Source organism: Plasmodium brasilianum, chromosome 8, assembly GCF_023973825.1.
Source record: "Plasmodium brasilianum strain Bolivian I chromosome 8, whole genome shotgun sequence".
NCBI classification, from domain to species: domain Eukaryota; phylum Apicomplexa; class Aconoidasida; order Haemosporida; family Plasmodiidae; genus Plasmodium; species Plasmodium brasilianum.
In genome coordinates this window covers 1,582,495-1,599,601 of record NC_090121.1, presented here as the reverse complement: position 1 = coordinate 1,599,601, position 17,107 = coordinate 1,582,495, and the positions used below count along the sequence as shown (strand labels likewise).

The window sequence follows — 17,107 nt, the reverse complement described above, 5'->3', positions numbered from 1 at the left end:
CAATTTTGCTAATTTTGCTAATTTTGCTAATTTTGCTAATTTTGCTTTATTTATTTTAGTTACATGATTTACTGCTCTCATTTTGCTATATTTTATCACGTTCAGCCGATGCTTGTAACACGAGCATTTGCCTGATTGAAAAATTAATAGCCGAGTCCTTGTTGCATCATCTTATTAATTTTCCCTATTCTACTCGTTTAGTATATCATTGCATAGAATTCCCACAAAAGGTAGCATCACGTTAGCAAGAGTATAAGCACACCGGTAGTGATACAAGTGATAGAAGTAATTGCAGTAGTTGTGATGATAAGAAGGCAATGCTGCAAGGACTGCACGAAGAAAGAAAAGTAGAGAGACGTTTTATATGATGCAAAGAGTCGAAAGGGTAAAGAAGTGAAACAAAAGAACAGAATGATGAGTGATGGCATGAACGAAATTCGAGCGGACAAATCGGTAAGTCCAAGTGGTATCAGTGATAGTGGTCGTAGCAGTGGTAGTGGTCGTATCAGTGGTAGTGGTTGTAGCAGGGGTAGTGGTTGTAGCAGGGGTAGTGGTCGTAGCAGTGGTAGTGGTCGTAGCAGTGGTAGTGAAGGTAGCCAGGGGGGTTCTAATAGCGATGAAAAAAATGGGAAAAAAAGCAATAGTATATGCCGCAGAGGTGAAGACACGCTCGATCGAGGGAATAATAATACGTCGAAGGAAAAATCAAAGGGAAAAGAATCGAAACAGATGGTATATGGTAACAGCTATAGTAATTTAGAGAATTCCAATAATTTTATAAACGAAATTCAATGTAGTGAGCATTGTAATGATAATACAGAAATTTTGAATTATGAAGAAGAAAAACATTTTTGTAATGTGTGTTTTTCCTTCTTATATTATAAAAAATATTGTTTTTATGAACTGTTAAGGATATATAGAAATTATTGCTTATTAAATGATGAAGAGAAAAGTTTGTTAAGTGAATCCATATATGCAAAAATATATAAAATGTATTTATCTGTTTTGAACAACTATTATTTTATTATGAATATATTACTTCCTCAAATATCAACACATATTATTATACATCTGTTGTCTTACACGTTTCATAAGGATGACGATGTTGCTGTTGTTCAGAATGATGTACATATGAACTGCAATGGTAATGATTATAGAGTAGACAATGGACATTATAAGCATAGTAAAAATAAAGAAGGGGGTAAAAAGGACGAACATAATAAAGATAATAAGAAAGATGATAACTGTTACTGTAAATATAATAATAAAATGTCTAAGGAAGAATTTGTAATTAACGAAATTATTGATAACTTAACTGTTCAGGAAAAAGAAGATATTGATAAAATATACAATTACTATAATTTAGATGCTAGACTTTTATGTAAAGATGATCCTATAACAATACTTAATGAAATAAAATTTAAATTAATTAATAGAAAAAGTGAAAAAGATATATATAAGTTTCTTCGTCTTGAAGCAGAAAACTCTTCTTCGTCCAACAACAATGAAGGTCCTACGAATGTTAACACAAAAAAGGGTAATTATGAACAAGTCCAATCGTCTTGTTTTCCTAATGATATCATATTTAATCAAATAAAAAGCGCAAACAGTTACGCATTTGGTGAAAAACAAAATAGCATAAGCGAAAAAGATGAAATGAAAGTTTCGCCCCTAAATGAACCGACCAGCACACGATCCCCTCGAAAAAGAGACCGTGAGAAAGAAGCGCAGGAAGGGGGGAATGAAGTGGACGTAAAGGAAGAGGATGTACACGAAGTCGTTGTACGTAAAGTGGATCTACGCGAAGTCGATGCACCTGAAGGAGGAAAAAACGCTAACAAAGAAGATGATATTACCACTAATTACAAACACAGTATGACAGGATTGCTTGACAAGGATACCGAACAAACGCCCAGTAACAATGTAAACACCAAAGCTGGTGAAAAAAGTCTATCCAATCGTATAAATGATAATATGAATTTCAAAAAATGTAAAGACGAAATAAGTGTAGGACAAGAAAAGACGAACGAGTTGAAGAAGGTAGGATTGCCCAAAGAGAGTGACGCATCGTTAGTATCCCTGTCCTCTTCCTCATCATCATATAAAAATAAAATTGAAACAGATGTCAATAAAAACAGTAAAAATGGAGAGTATGGTGAAAATTGTGAGAAAAATTTGGAAAACGTCATTAATGCACCAGCTTGCAAACAAGGATATGACAACCGAACTAATGGTGATAAAACAAAAAAAAAAAAAAATAAAAAAAAAAAAAAAAATAATAAAATAAAAAACAAAAGTAATTCTTCTAATAGAGAATCTTCAAAAGGAGAACACATTCCCCCTGGCCATAGAATTTCAAATGTATATAGTCCTTCCTTAGATGAGTATAATTTAATACAAAATATAAGCAAAGTTAGAAGTACACTAAGGCAATTTGTTCGTGATTGGTCATATGAAGGAAAACATGAAAGAGATAATGCATATGAACTTATCCTAAAAAGCTTAGACAAATATCTACCCATAACTGATACCTATGTACCTAAAGTTTTATGCCCTGGATCAGGTTTAGGTAGACTCCCATATGAAGTAGCAAAAAAAGGGTATAGAAGTCAAGGAAATGAATTTTCCTATTTTATGCTTTTAGCATCTAATTTTATTTTAAATTATTACAACGAAAAAAATTCTTTACATATACAACCATATTGTTTAAATACATTAAATAGAAAAGGTAGAGATGATCATTTAAAAATTATAAAACTACCAGATGTCAATACATATAATAAAGCTGTATTGAATACCGAATTTTCTATGTGTGCAGGCGAATTAATAGAAGTTTATTATAATGAAAAAGAACAATTCGATGGTGTTTTAACTTGTTTTTTTTTAGATACAGCAAAGAATATTTTTATGTATATCCGTACCTTTGCTAATATTTTAAAGCCAAATTCTTTATGGTCTAATGTTGGTCCTCTATTATATCATTACGCAGAAATGCCAAATGAAATGTCTATAGAGTTATCATGGGATGAAATCAAAATAATTATTTCCAGATGGTTTACTTTTTTAGAAATTAAATGGGTCGACAATTATTATACAACCAACACTGACTCGATGATGCAAGTGCAATATCACTGCGTTTTCTTTAACGCCTTGCGAAATGACGTACCTGTAGATGATTAACCGGTAGAGCGCGTGACCGAGGACGCACAGTTGTAACAGAGGCACTTCCTGCTACAGTCTAGCAGTACTCTTTCATGATTAATCTGCATAGTATATTTTTTCGCATATATGTACATAATAAAAAGAAGGCTACTACTCTTAATATGTTCTTCCTTTTATCATGCCACATTTTTACCCTATCAGCATTTATCACTGCAGTCCGTATTGCACATTTTTCGGGTCTCGTTTAATTCAACAGTTATTTTACCCTCCCATTTGTTCCCTAACCATTTCGTCATTTATTTAATATATATATATATATATATATATATTTTTTTTTTTTTATTTATTGCTTATTATTTTTTTTATTATTCATTACTTATTATTATTTTTATTCTTTCTTTTTTTTTTTTTTATTATTTATTAATTTTTTTTTTTTTTAGCTAGCTAAAATAAAAAAAGCCATAAATCAAGCTCAATTATTAATAAATATTAACAGTTCTCTTTTTTTATTTTCTTAATACCTTTCTACTGTTTTTATTTTATGTGCTTCACTGCAACGGTCATTCGACTGCTGGGTTTATTGAACGCGCATATGTATGCACATGTACACACACAAATTTATGTACATATGAATACAAATATATATTTTTTTTTTTTCACGCACGTACACATGTGTGCCTTTTCAAGGTCAATATACGAAAACACATTTACAGTTAAGTCGCTGATGCTTCAAAGTTTTAACATCATACTTTTAACACTGGGCTTGTTTGCGACTCTTTTATGTACTTTTCCCCACTTCTCTTTAATCGTAGTTAAATAAATAAAAAATTGTAGACGTAATTTCGAAAAGAGAAATGTTTTACCTTGCGCGTTCATAAATTTTCGGGAACGCAAAAAAAAAAAAAAAAAAAAAAAAAAAAAAATTGAAAATAATAAAAAATTAATATGATCTATATGAATGAATATAAACGTGGATTTATCCTTATGTGTAACTTTGCTAAGCCGTGGCGCCTATGATTAGCTATGTGCTAACTCGCCTTATTTGAAAGAACTATTTTAATGGCGAAAAGAGAAAAAACACTAATAATTAACATATATAAATACGCAAACAAACTGATGATTACGTATATATATATAGGAGTATTAATAAGATGTATTCCCAAATTGTTTCTGTAATAATAAATTATTTCAATCAGATTGTGATGCATGAAAAAGTATCTTCAAAGTATTCTTTTTCAGATGAGCTGGGTAATGATTTTCATCATTTTGAAATAATTATCAGGAGCAGCAGTTCGCTCTTATACGTGTTTCTTTAGCGAATGAATATACATATATGTACATACATACATATACATACATATACGTACATACATACATATACATACATACATATATATATAATTATATGTACACTAAAATATGCGTACATTTTTCATATTTAACGCGTAATGTACTTCATTCTGCATAAATGTTAAGCAAAAAAATAAAAAAAATTAAATAAAAAGAATAATAAAATAAATAAATAAATAAATAATTACGTAAATATTTTTTAATTTTTTTATCCCTGCCTCCTTTATATATGACTCACTAACCCTCAAATAAATCTTAACAAAATCTATGGCTAATTCTCAGCAAAACAGTCATGTATACATAAATACTGCTAACTTAAGAAACAATAAAGGATTTAACATTAATATAAATAAAATCGCTTAAAACATATGCAAATGAAATAAAGTAATATAAAATAAAACAACGTAAAACAATATGATATAAAACTTAAAGAATTAAAATAAGAAAAACTAATTATGCTAAAATAAAATTATAAAGGTTCTAAGTTCAGAGTTATCATAATTTATGATCAATAAACATAAAAAATAAAATAACGTGCTGTTATAATATATTTATGCATATATATATATATATATATATATAATACTTAAATGCAAAAACATACGATAGGTGGTACGAACTCATGTATGTTGAAGCTACAGATAACTAAGAAGGATAAATTCATATTTAAAAAAACGTTTTAAAATATATAATTTTATCAGTGCGAATGAGGTGCATACATATATATATATATATATATTTAAAAGCGTGCATACATATGTTTAAAGCAGTTAAAAAGAAACAAGCTAAAAAGCTAAAAGATAAAATGTAGTTGATAAATGCTCAAAAAGGTACACATACAGCACGTTCATAAATGTATATATATATATATATATATATATATATATATATATTTTTAAGTATTATTATTTAAATATATTTAAACCTTTTTAACAATAACGATGAACGCAAAATTAGTTCTTTAATGAATGATACTTCCCCTTCCCATATATGGAACTGTCACCATATCAGCGTTAGAAAATAAGCGAAGTTGTTCAATTGTTTTTTTTTTATGTACACAGTTACAAAATATACATGGAGATCCTATTTAATCAATAAATAAAAAAATTATAAAAAAATATTAAAAATTATAAAAAAATTATAAAAAAAATTAGTGCTCACTGTTTTATAAAATGTGCGGTATATTAGCAATTTTTCACTCAACTATCGAGAAGCATCGGCTAAGGAGGAAGGCCCTTGAACTGTCGAAAATGTATAATTACAAACAGTAAAAAATGTAACATAAGCATACGTACATAAAGGAATACAAAAGTACAATAATACATGCATACATATAGGTGTAAATGTACATTTTTTTTAAGTACACTTGATTTACATATGCGCGCTGAAGTAATAAATGTAATATGCATAAACGTAACCACGTTGCTTATTTATCGAAAGGGGTGCTTTCAAAAGGGAAAAAAAAAAAAAAATTTTCATATATAAACATATTTTTTTTTTTAAATTTATATATATATATATATATATATATATATGTATGTATTTATGTATATATGTATGTATATATGTATGTATATATGTATGTATATATGCATGTTTATATGTATGTATATATGTATGTATATATGTATGTATATATGTATGCATATATGTATGTATATATGTATGTATAAAAAATTATGTATTTTTTTTTTTTTTTTTTAATATTTTCACCCTCTACATTTATTTGTTCTCTGATTCTTTGCCGTATCTCCTCATTTTCTTCATCCTCCCCTTTGTAAAAATGTATGTCATTCCGGGGATGGTCATGTCCCGAAGTTGGCACCGTTTATCATTGATAAATGTGAGATAACTTCAGGAATTAAGTTTTAATATTTTGTAGATATAAATCATAAAAAGAATGTTTTTTTTTTTTTTTTTTTGTGTATATGTGCATTTGTGTATGTACGTTTTAGTGTACATGTTATTGATTTTCCCCATTTTAAAAAAGCAGCTCGATCGTGTATGTGTTTGAATTAAATTATACGTATAATGCGCAGTGCTATTTATGCACCGCAATTTATGCACCGCAATTTATGCACCGCTATTTATGCACCATTATTTACGCACCACTTTTTGCGCACCGCTATTCATGCACAGCTTGAGACACCGGGGACCCGACTGGAACGGCATAGTGGTCGAAGAAAATGATGATGGCACAACAAACGTACTAGCCCACGAGCGACTAGCAATAGTAGACGTTCTTTCAGGGAATCAACCATTATATGATGATGAGAAGGAAATATGTTTAACTATTAATGGGGAAGTATATAACCATATAGAATTAAAAAATTTAATTAGTGAAGACATTTTAAAGAATTTAAAAAGTCATTCAGATTGTGCAGTTATACCAAATTTATATAAAATATATAAAGAGAAAGTTCCTTCAATGTTATATGGAATATTTGCAGGAGTTATAAGTGATACAAAAAATAATACTTTTTTTGCTTTTAGAGATCCTATAGGTATATGTCCACTTTATATAGGATATGCAGCCGATGGTTCAATATGGTTTGCTTCGGAATTTAAAGCCTTAAAATATGATTGTATTAGATACGTTTCTTTTCCTCCTGGTCATTATTATTTAAATAATAATAATAGAGGAGAATTTGTTAGGTACTTTTCTCCTACATGGTGGGACTTAAAGAGTCCAATACCAAACAATAAAGCTGACTTAGAGCAAATCCGTTTACATTTAGAGCGCTCTGTATTGAAAAGACTAATGGGAGATGTTCCTTTTGGAGTTTTGTTGTCAGGGGGGTTGGACTCGTCCATTGTAGCTGCGATTATAGCGAAGCATTTGAAAAGTCTAAACAGAGGTAGTCACACAGACAGTCAAATTGGCAGTCATATTGACCATAATAACTGCGCACCTTTGAGCAACAGCAATGATGCAATTGGTCCAAATAAGTTGAAGAGCTTTTCCATAGGACTAAACAATTCACCTGACCTAAAAGCAGCAAGAGAAGTAGCAAATTTCTTGGGCAGTAACCATACAGAATTTCATTTCACTGTAGAGGAAGGAGTCGACTCGTTACATGATGTTATTTATCATATCGAAACGTATGATATTACAACAATACGTGCATCTACACCTATGTATATCTTATCTCGATTAATAAAAAGTAGTTGTGTAAAAATGGTTTTAAGTGGTGAAGGAGCGGATGAAATATTTGGTGGGTATTTATATTTTCATAAGGCTCCTAATAGAGAAGAATTTCATAGAGAATTACAAAGAAAAGTACATGACTTACATATATATGATGTGTTACGAGCAAATAAATCAACTATGGCATTTGGAATAGAAGCTCGTGTTCCTTTCCTTGATTTAGAACTACTAGAATTAGTTATGAATATTGATCCGCAAGAAAAAATGTGTACAAATAATAGAATAGAAAAAGATATTTTAAGAAAAGCTTTTTCTGGTTATTTACCCGACCATATTTTGTACAGGCAAAAAGAGCAATTTTCAGATGGTGTAGGTTATAACTGGATTGATGGATTAAAAGAATATGCAGACAAAAAAATTTCTAACACTCAATTTTCAAGAGCACCTTTTCTTTTCCCATATAATACTCCAAAAACAAAAGAAGCATATTTGTATAGATGTATTTTTTCCGAATGCTTTCCTGAACAGTGTGCTCAAGAATCAGTACCGGAAGGACCATCCATCGCATGCTCTACTAGCAAAGCAGTTGAATGGGACAAAACGTTTAAAGAAAATGCTGACCAGTCAGGTAGATCAGTCCTAGGAGTACATACAAACTGCAAGCAGTTTGAAGACGTGAAAGTAATGCATATACTCTCTGATGAAGATCGAAATTTTATGTAATCATGTCAAGTGCGAAAAAGAACACAAAAAAGTGTATGCTTTTGTTGGTTTTGTGCACGAGTTTTTTTATTTTTTTTAGGGGGAGAGGGGGGGATTGTCCACGTAGGGGTATGATATATATGTGCGTTCATACGCGCCCATTTGCTTGCGATTTGATATTTGGAGACACATGGTATTTGTGCATTTGTGCATTTGTACATTTGTGCATTTGTGCATTTGTGCATTTGTGCATTTGTGCATTTGTGCATTTGTGCATTTGTGCACGTGTATGTATTGGTGTACATGTACTTTAGAACGTACATATGTGCATGCGCCCCTATACATGGATATTTTGTTTCATATTCCAACTCCATTTTTTAACGTGAAGAATCAAAAATTAGTATTAATGAATTACTCCCTTTTTTTTTATTTTTCAAATTTCCAATGTTCAAATTGATGTAATCTCGTACTGCTTAGTACTTACAGCTTGCAACATACCGCATACCTCTTAACCATTTTGGCATTTAAAGTATATGCTGTATATATAAACTTCGTTTTTAAAAAAAAAAAAAAATTATATAGTCGTAAACCTATTTTTACCGTATGATATATATGGCTTTATTTTTTTAATATTAAAATAAATTTTTAATGGAAAACAATAAGGGCTTAAAAATGGAATTAAAATAGGGGGGAAGCGAAGTATGTATGCTGTATATATATATGTACGTATGTAAATATAAGCATATACATTCATATATATATACATCGCTTCCCTTTTATGTGTAATTATGAAACTATGGTAAACACAGAAAAGCCAAAAGGCGTTTTTAATCATAAGCGTTCTTTGCAAAATGATCTTCATTTTTTGCAGCCTTCGTTAGAGTGTTAATAATGTTATATATACATATATACATATATATATATACATATATATATATATATATATGCGTACATACATTTATATGGGCATTATTAGGAACGCTTACTATGTATAGCACCTGTACTTTATTAACCATTCACTGCACTTTGAACACCGAAAAAAAAAAAATAGCGCATAATATTATTTAAGCTATGCTTCGAGGTTTATACATACATATGTATATGCAAATGTACATATACAAATATATATACATATATATATGTATGTACCAATATATGATCTCGAAAGAACTGCCTTAATAATATTTCTACATGTTATAGTCTCTTAACCCCTACAGTATTAAGCGCTTCGTAAAACTTCTTAATCTTCGTAAACTTTATAAACTGCATAATTTTAAACTCGTATGCATAATCGCATATAACAGGCGAAAAAAAAAAAATAAATATAAAAATTATTCAGTATTTAAATAAAGCAAAAAATAAACGGCATATCACATACATTTGCTTACACTTACGTAATCGTACATATTTTTTCTCATCATTGCAGATAAAATGTTCTACCCATTTTTACGTCATTATATATTTATATTTATTTATTTTATTTATTTTTTTTTTTAATTTTAAACAAGTAGCAGCTGTTATTTATTAATTTTTTAATAGGAAAATAAAAATAGTACAAAATAATTTTTTTTACTTTTTATAAATATTTTTTTCGCTGATTTACAAGGCTTAAGAAAAATCCTCTCTTTAATTTTTAAAATAATACACAAATAAGAAAAATAAAATTTTTACTTATCCATTTTGTTTTTTCTCATCTCAATACATTTAGCTATTAAAAGGTAAGAAGAATACGAGCCTTCTTTATGTTCGCATATATGTATGTATGTATGTATATGGGCCTTCCTTATGTAGTACACTTTTTTTACAGTACGACATGTTATATTTGTTTAAGTGTATAGTATGTCGCTCGTGTTACAAAATTAATATAATTTTATAGTGCCTGAGCGCGCTTATATGTGTACATACATATACACTTATATATGCGTACCTACGAACATATACATACATAAGTACATAATGATAAAGTGCCGGCTGTGCATCCCCTGCAGTTACTGCGTAATGTACGTGTGTGATATTTAACCTTTTTTCATAATGCTCTTTTTTTAAAACTTTTAAAAGGTTAATAAATGAACGCGTGCATATATAAACTTATGTGTAATATTATGTTCATATTACATTCGTACATGTTACAACAGTTTCTATTCTTCAAATATGGATTTATGCAAATTTTTTTTTTTTTTTTTTTTTTTTTTTTGTAGGAGGCAAAATGGCCATGAAATATGTAGCAGCTTACCTGATGTGTGTGTTAGGAGGTAATGAAAACCCAGGAGAAAAGGAGGTTAAGAATGTACTAGGTGCTGTCAATGCAGGTGTAGAAGATGAAGTATTAAAGAATTTTATATCATCTTTAAAGGGAAAAGTGTATCATGAATTAATTACTGATGGATTAAAGAAACTGCAAAATATTGGAGGTGGAGGAGGCGCTGCTGCCGGTGGACCAGCTGCAGCTGAAGCAGGTGAAGCGAAGAAAGAAGAAAAGAAAGAAGAAAAAAAAGAGGAAGAAGAAGAGGAAGAGGACGATTTAGGATTTTCTTTATTTGGTTAAAAGTACAAAATATTTAAATCAAGTATATTTCCCTTTTTTTTTTATCTATATATCTTTATAATGCGTAGTTTTTCCTTTTTTTTTTTTTTTATACATACTTTATAATGTTAATTTTTTTCTTTTTTTTTTATACGTATAACTTTATAATGCACATTTTTTCTTTTTTTTTTTTTTTTTTATTATTTATTTATTTAACGAAAAATTAACATTGTAAATTGCATGTATATGTAAACATGTGTTTATGTGTTCATAAAACTGTAGCAACTTTATAAAATGGGCGTGTTGAAATACCTCAACTCTTAAGGAGGGAAAACATATATACATACATATACATATATATATATATATATATGTACTATATAGTACACCATTTTAAGATTAACAATTAAAATTTTAAGAAATAAAAAAATTATTTCATAATTGATGGAAGCTTATATAGAGTTCGAAAATACTTAAATGCAATTTTGTTGGAAAAGAAGCAAATACCATTTCACTGAATGGTAAACAACAGAAAATTCAGTTTGTTGAAAAAATGTGAGTGCAAATATTAGTACGTGAAAATGTGTATAAGTCTATTATGTATGTGTCTACATTGCATGTGCATATTTTAAATATATATGTGTACGTGTGTTATATGCATACGTATGCTCAGGTTTACATGTACTGTACATAATTTCCAGGACCTTAAAATATTTTTTGCACATACACAAATACAAATACAAACACACACACATACACATACACACACATACACATACACATACACACACATACACGTACACACACATGAACAAAAAAAAAAAAAAAAATAAAATAAATTAGGCCAAGATTGGGGGGGCATAAAAAAACTAACTCAATAAGAATAGAATGAATGTATTAAAAATTTCCTAAAATTGTATACATGTGGTTACTCAAAAATACGAAATGAAAATTCTTTTCACTCATATCAAAAAGACATAAAAGAGGTTAAAATAGAATGGTAGTAATGTATCGGAGAACATGAACAGCTAGCTAAAATTTTAAAATGTTCAAACGTATTTTAAAGTAATAAAAAAAGAAAAAATAGTACATAGTGCACACAGATTATTTGTATATTTTAAGGGAACTTGCCAAGTTTATAATGCTATTACATTCCTTTATATACGAGTCGTTATTAACTATACAAATGATTGACTGTCTCGATTTGTTTATGCATTTACCTAGCAAGTTCTTGCTTAAGGCAAACACCAAAGGAATATTTTTTTCTTTGCATTTACAAATTATTTTAAGAATTATATCATTAAATGTGTTATTTAGCATTGGTTCAATATTTGGAGCAACTAAAACTAACTTTGGTTCGTTTATACATATATGCTTATAGCTTTCTTTTAAACCTAAGTAATATCTTTTCTTTTTTAATAATAACAGCTTTTCATGGGACTTGGAAATTTTTTGTAAAAAGTCTTTAACCAAATTATTCAATTCGTCCGTTATCTCATGATCAACATATTCGTTCATATATATTTTTTTTTCTATTTTGCTTACAACTATATAATTTAAAATTTTCTCATTTTTTAGTATATCTTTTTTCATTTGTTCTTTATTCCTATATTCAGTAATTATCTTGCTATTCAGGGAATTTTCCATCTCTGTATTTATAACTTCTTCCGTGTTAAAGTTAATCTCCTGCACCACACAGTTGCTTATCTGATTCTTACCATTCCCCTTCTCATCCTTTATGTAATTATACCTCACAATTTTATTCTGCTGTCCGTGGGTAGTTGCTTCACTACATTTATACTCCACATTTTGTACATTTTTTTTTTTGTAATAACATGTAGATGACGTATTTTTCCTCTCATTATGTACCTTCTTTGTATTCTTTTTTGCGTACTTTACGTATTTCTTATTCCAAAGGAGGATGATTTTTTTTATACTACTCACTTCTTTGGCAATGTTCCCATTACTGCTTATTATTACATTATCATCTTTTTCTTCATTTTTATAAAAGTAATTGGTTAAGAAATACCTTTTTTTTATTTTATGCCTTTCCTCAAGGGAACAAATTTGCTTACCCTTTTTGAGATAAAAAAGGACACAATGGTTTTTTAACTTCCATTTTGTTTTATTTTTAAGTAAATAAAAATACGCGTCTTTTTCACTACTTGTTAAATTTTCTTTATTTTTACATCTTTGCATTAAATCATGATAAATGGTATTTTTGACTTCTTTTTCTAAAATTATCATTCTTTTTAATTTCAATTTTTTTTTTTTTTTTAACCTCTTCGGTAAAAAATAAATATTCCCTTTTTCTTTTTCAGTATCCAAAATCTTGTATAAGTTATCAATCAGTTTTTTTCTATTCTTGAGTTCTTTCCCTTTTTTTTTTTTTTGACTAGCCAATATACGCATTTTTCTTTTTTTTCGTTGTTCTTTCCTCTTTTTTTTATCACTACTAAAAGTAATTTTTACACTTCTATTTCCTATATTTATGTATCTGTTATTTATTTCTTCTTCATTTTTGTAACGTTTATTTGTATTCGTTATGCTTCTTAAGTTTTTCGAAGAACTCATTTGTATGTTCCTCCCTCCCTTCATATTAACTAAATTACATTTTGTGCGCAAGATGTGTGTATTTTCCCCCATAGTTTCTACATTATTTTTTACGCTATATGCTTTCATTGTCATTACGTTAAATCTGACGAGTAAACCACTTTAAATGTAACATATCGTCTGCCGCTTCATGATATTTATGCATGTGTCTATTTTGTTAGACTACTTTGGTATATGTAATTCTTTATTATGCTGATTTTTTTTTTTTTTTTTTCTCTACCTTTTTTTCCTTTTTTTTTCCAATTTTTTTTTTTTTTCCCTATATATGCACTTTACTCAAAGCTGAATTTACAAAATATTATACTGCAGCAAGTAGACAACTATTTTTTGGATCACAACGAGGGGGGCAAACAAAGTTTATATCGTTTCATTATTTCTCTTTTAAGGATAGAAGAAAACAAATTAGCGTCAAAATTGGTAAAACGGGCGTGGTAAAATTGTCGTCGTAAAACTGTCATAGTATAATTGTCAAACTTAGTAACACTAAAATACAAAACGGTGAAAAAGATGTTTTCCTTATTTTACATTTTTATATTTGCTCATTCATATATCTTAACTACTTTTTTCATTTGCATACTATGCTACACATGCAAAAAATCTATAAAGTTTTTCGTTAACTGTAACATATATTCAGTTATATAAAATTACATTTATGTTGATTTTTCATCTTACATTTATGTGTTTGTTAATTTTTATAATAAGTATGTCAAACCTTCCAAAATGAGAATTCCCAAAAAATAAATATTATTAAACAGATTACAAAGCCTACATGTTCGTTTTTTGTTCTTTCATTCTTTTTTAATCCCTTTTTTTTTTTTTTTTTTTTTATACTTTGTAAGAATTTATAATACGCACGGATGCTGACCGAGGTGCAGAAAATATGAAAAATGAATTGTTTTCCTTTTAAAAAGATTATAATTATATAATTACATTATTATTATATTATCATTATATTATTAATAAATTTTACGAAATGTATGGTTTGTTGAGAAGGAAGGAAGTGCCATTCATTTTTATCTTATTTTATCTCATTTTATCATATTTTATTTTTTTAATTTTTTTTTTACTTTATTTTCATGTATGGAAAAAGTTAAAATATAAAATTGGAGCTTCTAATTTTTCATGTAAATCGAAAAAAAGTTTAATGTAAATGCTTTTTTCCAGAAAGATATTTTTTCATTTTTTCTTCTCTTCTTTTCTTCTTTTCTTCTTTTCTTCTTTTCTTCATTTCTTTTTTCTGCTCTCTCGTTTTTCCATTTTTCCTTTTTTTATTTTACAATGAATAATAGTTGCTCTGCCTTAGTGCCTCCATTCCAGGATGTCAAAAATTTATGTAAAAAACAAGAAGACTAAACATGATGTATATATGCACATATGTATTAGTATTACGCATTTATGTGCACAAAAATGAAGTGTATAGCTATATTTTAAACTGAGTGTATATATATATATATATATATATTTATATTTATATATATATATGCGTGTAAATAAAACGTTATACATTTGAAATGCCACTCCTTTATTTTCACGTAATGTTAGACTCACGTGCAAAAACTAAGTTTTTTCTCATTAAGAGCTCTTCAGACAAAAACATTTCAATTTCTTTAAATTTTAATATATGGGCAACAACTCCAAAAAACGAAAATAAATTCGTCACTGCTTTTGTGGTAAACCATATGTAACATCAAAAAATAATAATTTTCAATATTGAAAATATGGAAATTATTAAATGCGTATATATGTATATATTATATGTACATACATACGAATACATACATACGAATACATACATACGAATACATACATACGAATACATACATACATAAATACATACATACATACATACATTTTCTCTACACCCGAAAAAGATATTTGATGTCCACACATTAATGACATACTTCTTTATTAATGCATTAAATTAATATTTTCTTAAATTCATAAAAAAAAAATTTTACCTTTCCATGTCAGGAAAATGACTACGTCGTTTTAATATTCTCCGTTAATGGAAGTTCTAAATTTTGCGGTTATGCCATTATGCAATCAAAGTAATTTTTTTATGTTTCTTCCTTTTAACTCAATATCATAATTGTTTATAATTTTATTCTTACATTATAATATATTTATGTTGGTCAAAGTAGTGCCAGTAATAATGTTCCTGCTCAGGCATATTCATTACGTAACGGGTCTGATGTGTATGCACATATGTATATACCGCACATTTATATATATGTAAAAATATATATACATATATGCGTTCATGTTCACTTCCCACACCCCTTAATGTAGGCCTGGTATGTCAAAAAACAATCATGTTTATTTTTATTATGACGACAAAATATTTCGGGGGAGAAACTTCGACATCCAGTGGATTAGAGTGTAATAAAATAAAAATAAATAAGTAAATAAATAAGTAAATAAAATATTAACAGTAAGAATAAGAATAACAATAACAGGAATAACATGAACTTGTGTATACGCGAAAATATCAATGTAAATACATATATGCTATTCACCCTTGCAAATGCAGAGTTGACGTAGCTTTCCAGGAAGTGTCCCACTTGAAAAACAGCTTGAATGAAAACAAACCAATAAAAGTTGGTAGAGATGGTCAGGTAATTTTATAACGTAAAAAAATATGAACAGGCAATGCAAAAGTGTAAATTAATTATGCGCATGCAAGGTAAAATTATGTAATTACAAAAATAAGCTATTATGTGTGTACCTTTTTTTTTTCTAGGAAATCGAACAAATAGCAGGAATTAAACTGTGTGAGATATTTGAAGCGAAGTTTGTCAAAATAAACAATATAGCGTAATTAACTGAATAGTTATGTTAATGTATATGTGTGTATATGCATGTGTGTATGTATGTACATGTATATGTACATATTTATACACACGTATTACTGTTTTCCGAGAATTGTTCTTGCGCTTTTTCGTATATTTGTTTCATCGGTCATAAGATGACTAACCATTTCAACAATATGATATTCCATATATATATTTTTTTTAAATTCTTTTTTCTTATATACACAGAGATACGCAACCTAAAAAAAACATACAAACAGCACAAGATGTTAATGAAAACAATTCAGTAGGAAGTCCATGTACGGATGAAAAAAAGCAGATAGGAACATTGAGCCCTTCAAATAATAATTCAAATACAAATTACAACCCCATTCGAACTATACAAGAAGAATCGCAGTATAATTTATTTAATATATATAACCCAGCTTTACACATTTTCCCGATAGATCTGACAAACATGAATTATGACGAATATATTGATTTGTATGAAAAATCCCTATTAGTATGGCAGCAAAAAATGCTACAGCTAAAATAAAGTCCGAGATTTGTGAAGCACTAACATACATATGTATATATATATTTAGCGGCCTAACTCGTTTTTTTATCTGTGTATATTTTGATATATCCTTGCTGCTTCCTTTTTTTTGTTTTTTCCATATTATTTGTCACCCTATTTAACCCATATAACTTTATATACTAAACCGTTCATAATGACTGAGTACTTTTTACTAGTGTACATAAGCTGATATGTTCATATATTTTTTTGCCTGGGAAAAATAAATTTTTTTTTTTTTTTTT

At 28.4% G+C, this 17,107-nt stretch overlaps 5 protein-coding genes across 5 annotated transcripts; 4 read left to right on the top strand and 1 right to left on the bottom strand.

Moving 5' to 3' along the window:
- Positions 1-411: 411 nt before the first annotated feature.
- Positions 412-3,180, top strand: MKS88_002504 (N2227-like protein; the record flags this gene model as incomplete). The annotated part of the gene is made up of 1 exon (XM_067215519.1): positions 412-3,180. One exon carries the CDS (start codon positions 412-414, stop codon positions 3,178-3,180), a length of 2,769 nt encoding a protein of 922 aa, XP_067073938.1.
- Positions 3,181-6,643: 3,463 nt separating this feature from the next.
- MKS88_002503 (asparagine synthetase) lies at positions 6,644-8,383 on the top strand (the record flags this gene model as incomplete). The annotated part of the gene is made up of 1 exon (XM_067215518.1): positions 6,644-8,383. One exon carries the CDS (start codon positions 6,644-6,646, stop codon positions 8,381-8,383), a length of 1,740 nt encoding a protein of 579 aa, XP_067073937.1.
- A 2,185-nt stretch (positions 8,384-10,568) lies between these two features.
- Positions 10,569-10,907, top strand: MKS88_002502 (60S acidic ribosomal protein P2; the record flags this gene model as incomplete). Its single annotated transcript, XM_067215517.1, has 1 exon — positions 10,569-10,907. The coding sequence occupies one exon, from the start codon at positions 10,569-10,571 to the stop codon at positions 10,905-10,907; it is 339 nt and encodes a 112-aa protein (XP_067073936.1).
- A 1,083-nt stretch (positions 10,908-11,990) lies between these two features.
- On the bottom strand, positions 11,991-13,568 carry MKS88_002501 (SECIS-binding protein 2; the record flags this gene model as incomplete). The annotated part of the gene is made up of 1 exon (XM_067215516.1): positions 11,991-13,568. The coding sequence occupies one exon, from the start codon at positions 13,566-13,568 to the stop codon at positions 11,991-11,993; it is 1,578 nt and encodes a 525-aa protein (XP_067073935.1).
- A 1,466-nt stretch (positions 13,569-15,034) lies between these two features.
- Positions 15,035-16,844, top strand: MKS88_002500 (YTH domain-containing protein 2; the record flags this gene model as incomplete). Its single annotated transcript, XM_067215515.1, has 6 exons — positions 15,035-15,169; positions 15,471-15,547; positions 15,789-15,878; positions 16,030-16,114; positions 16,240-16,313; positions 16,538-16,844. The coding sequence occupies 6 exons, from the start codon at positions 15,035-15,037 to the stop codon at positions 16,842-16,844; spliced, it is 768 nt and encodes a 255-aa protein (XP_067073934.1).
- Between the last annotated feature and the right edge of the window lie 263 nt (positions 16,845-17,107).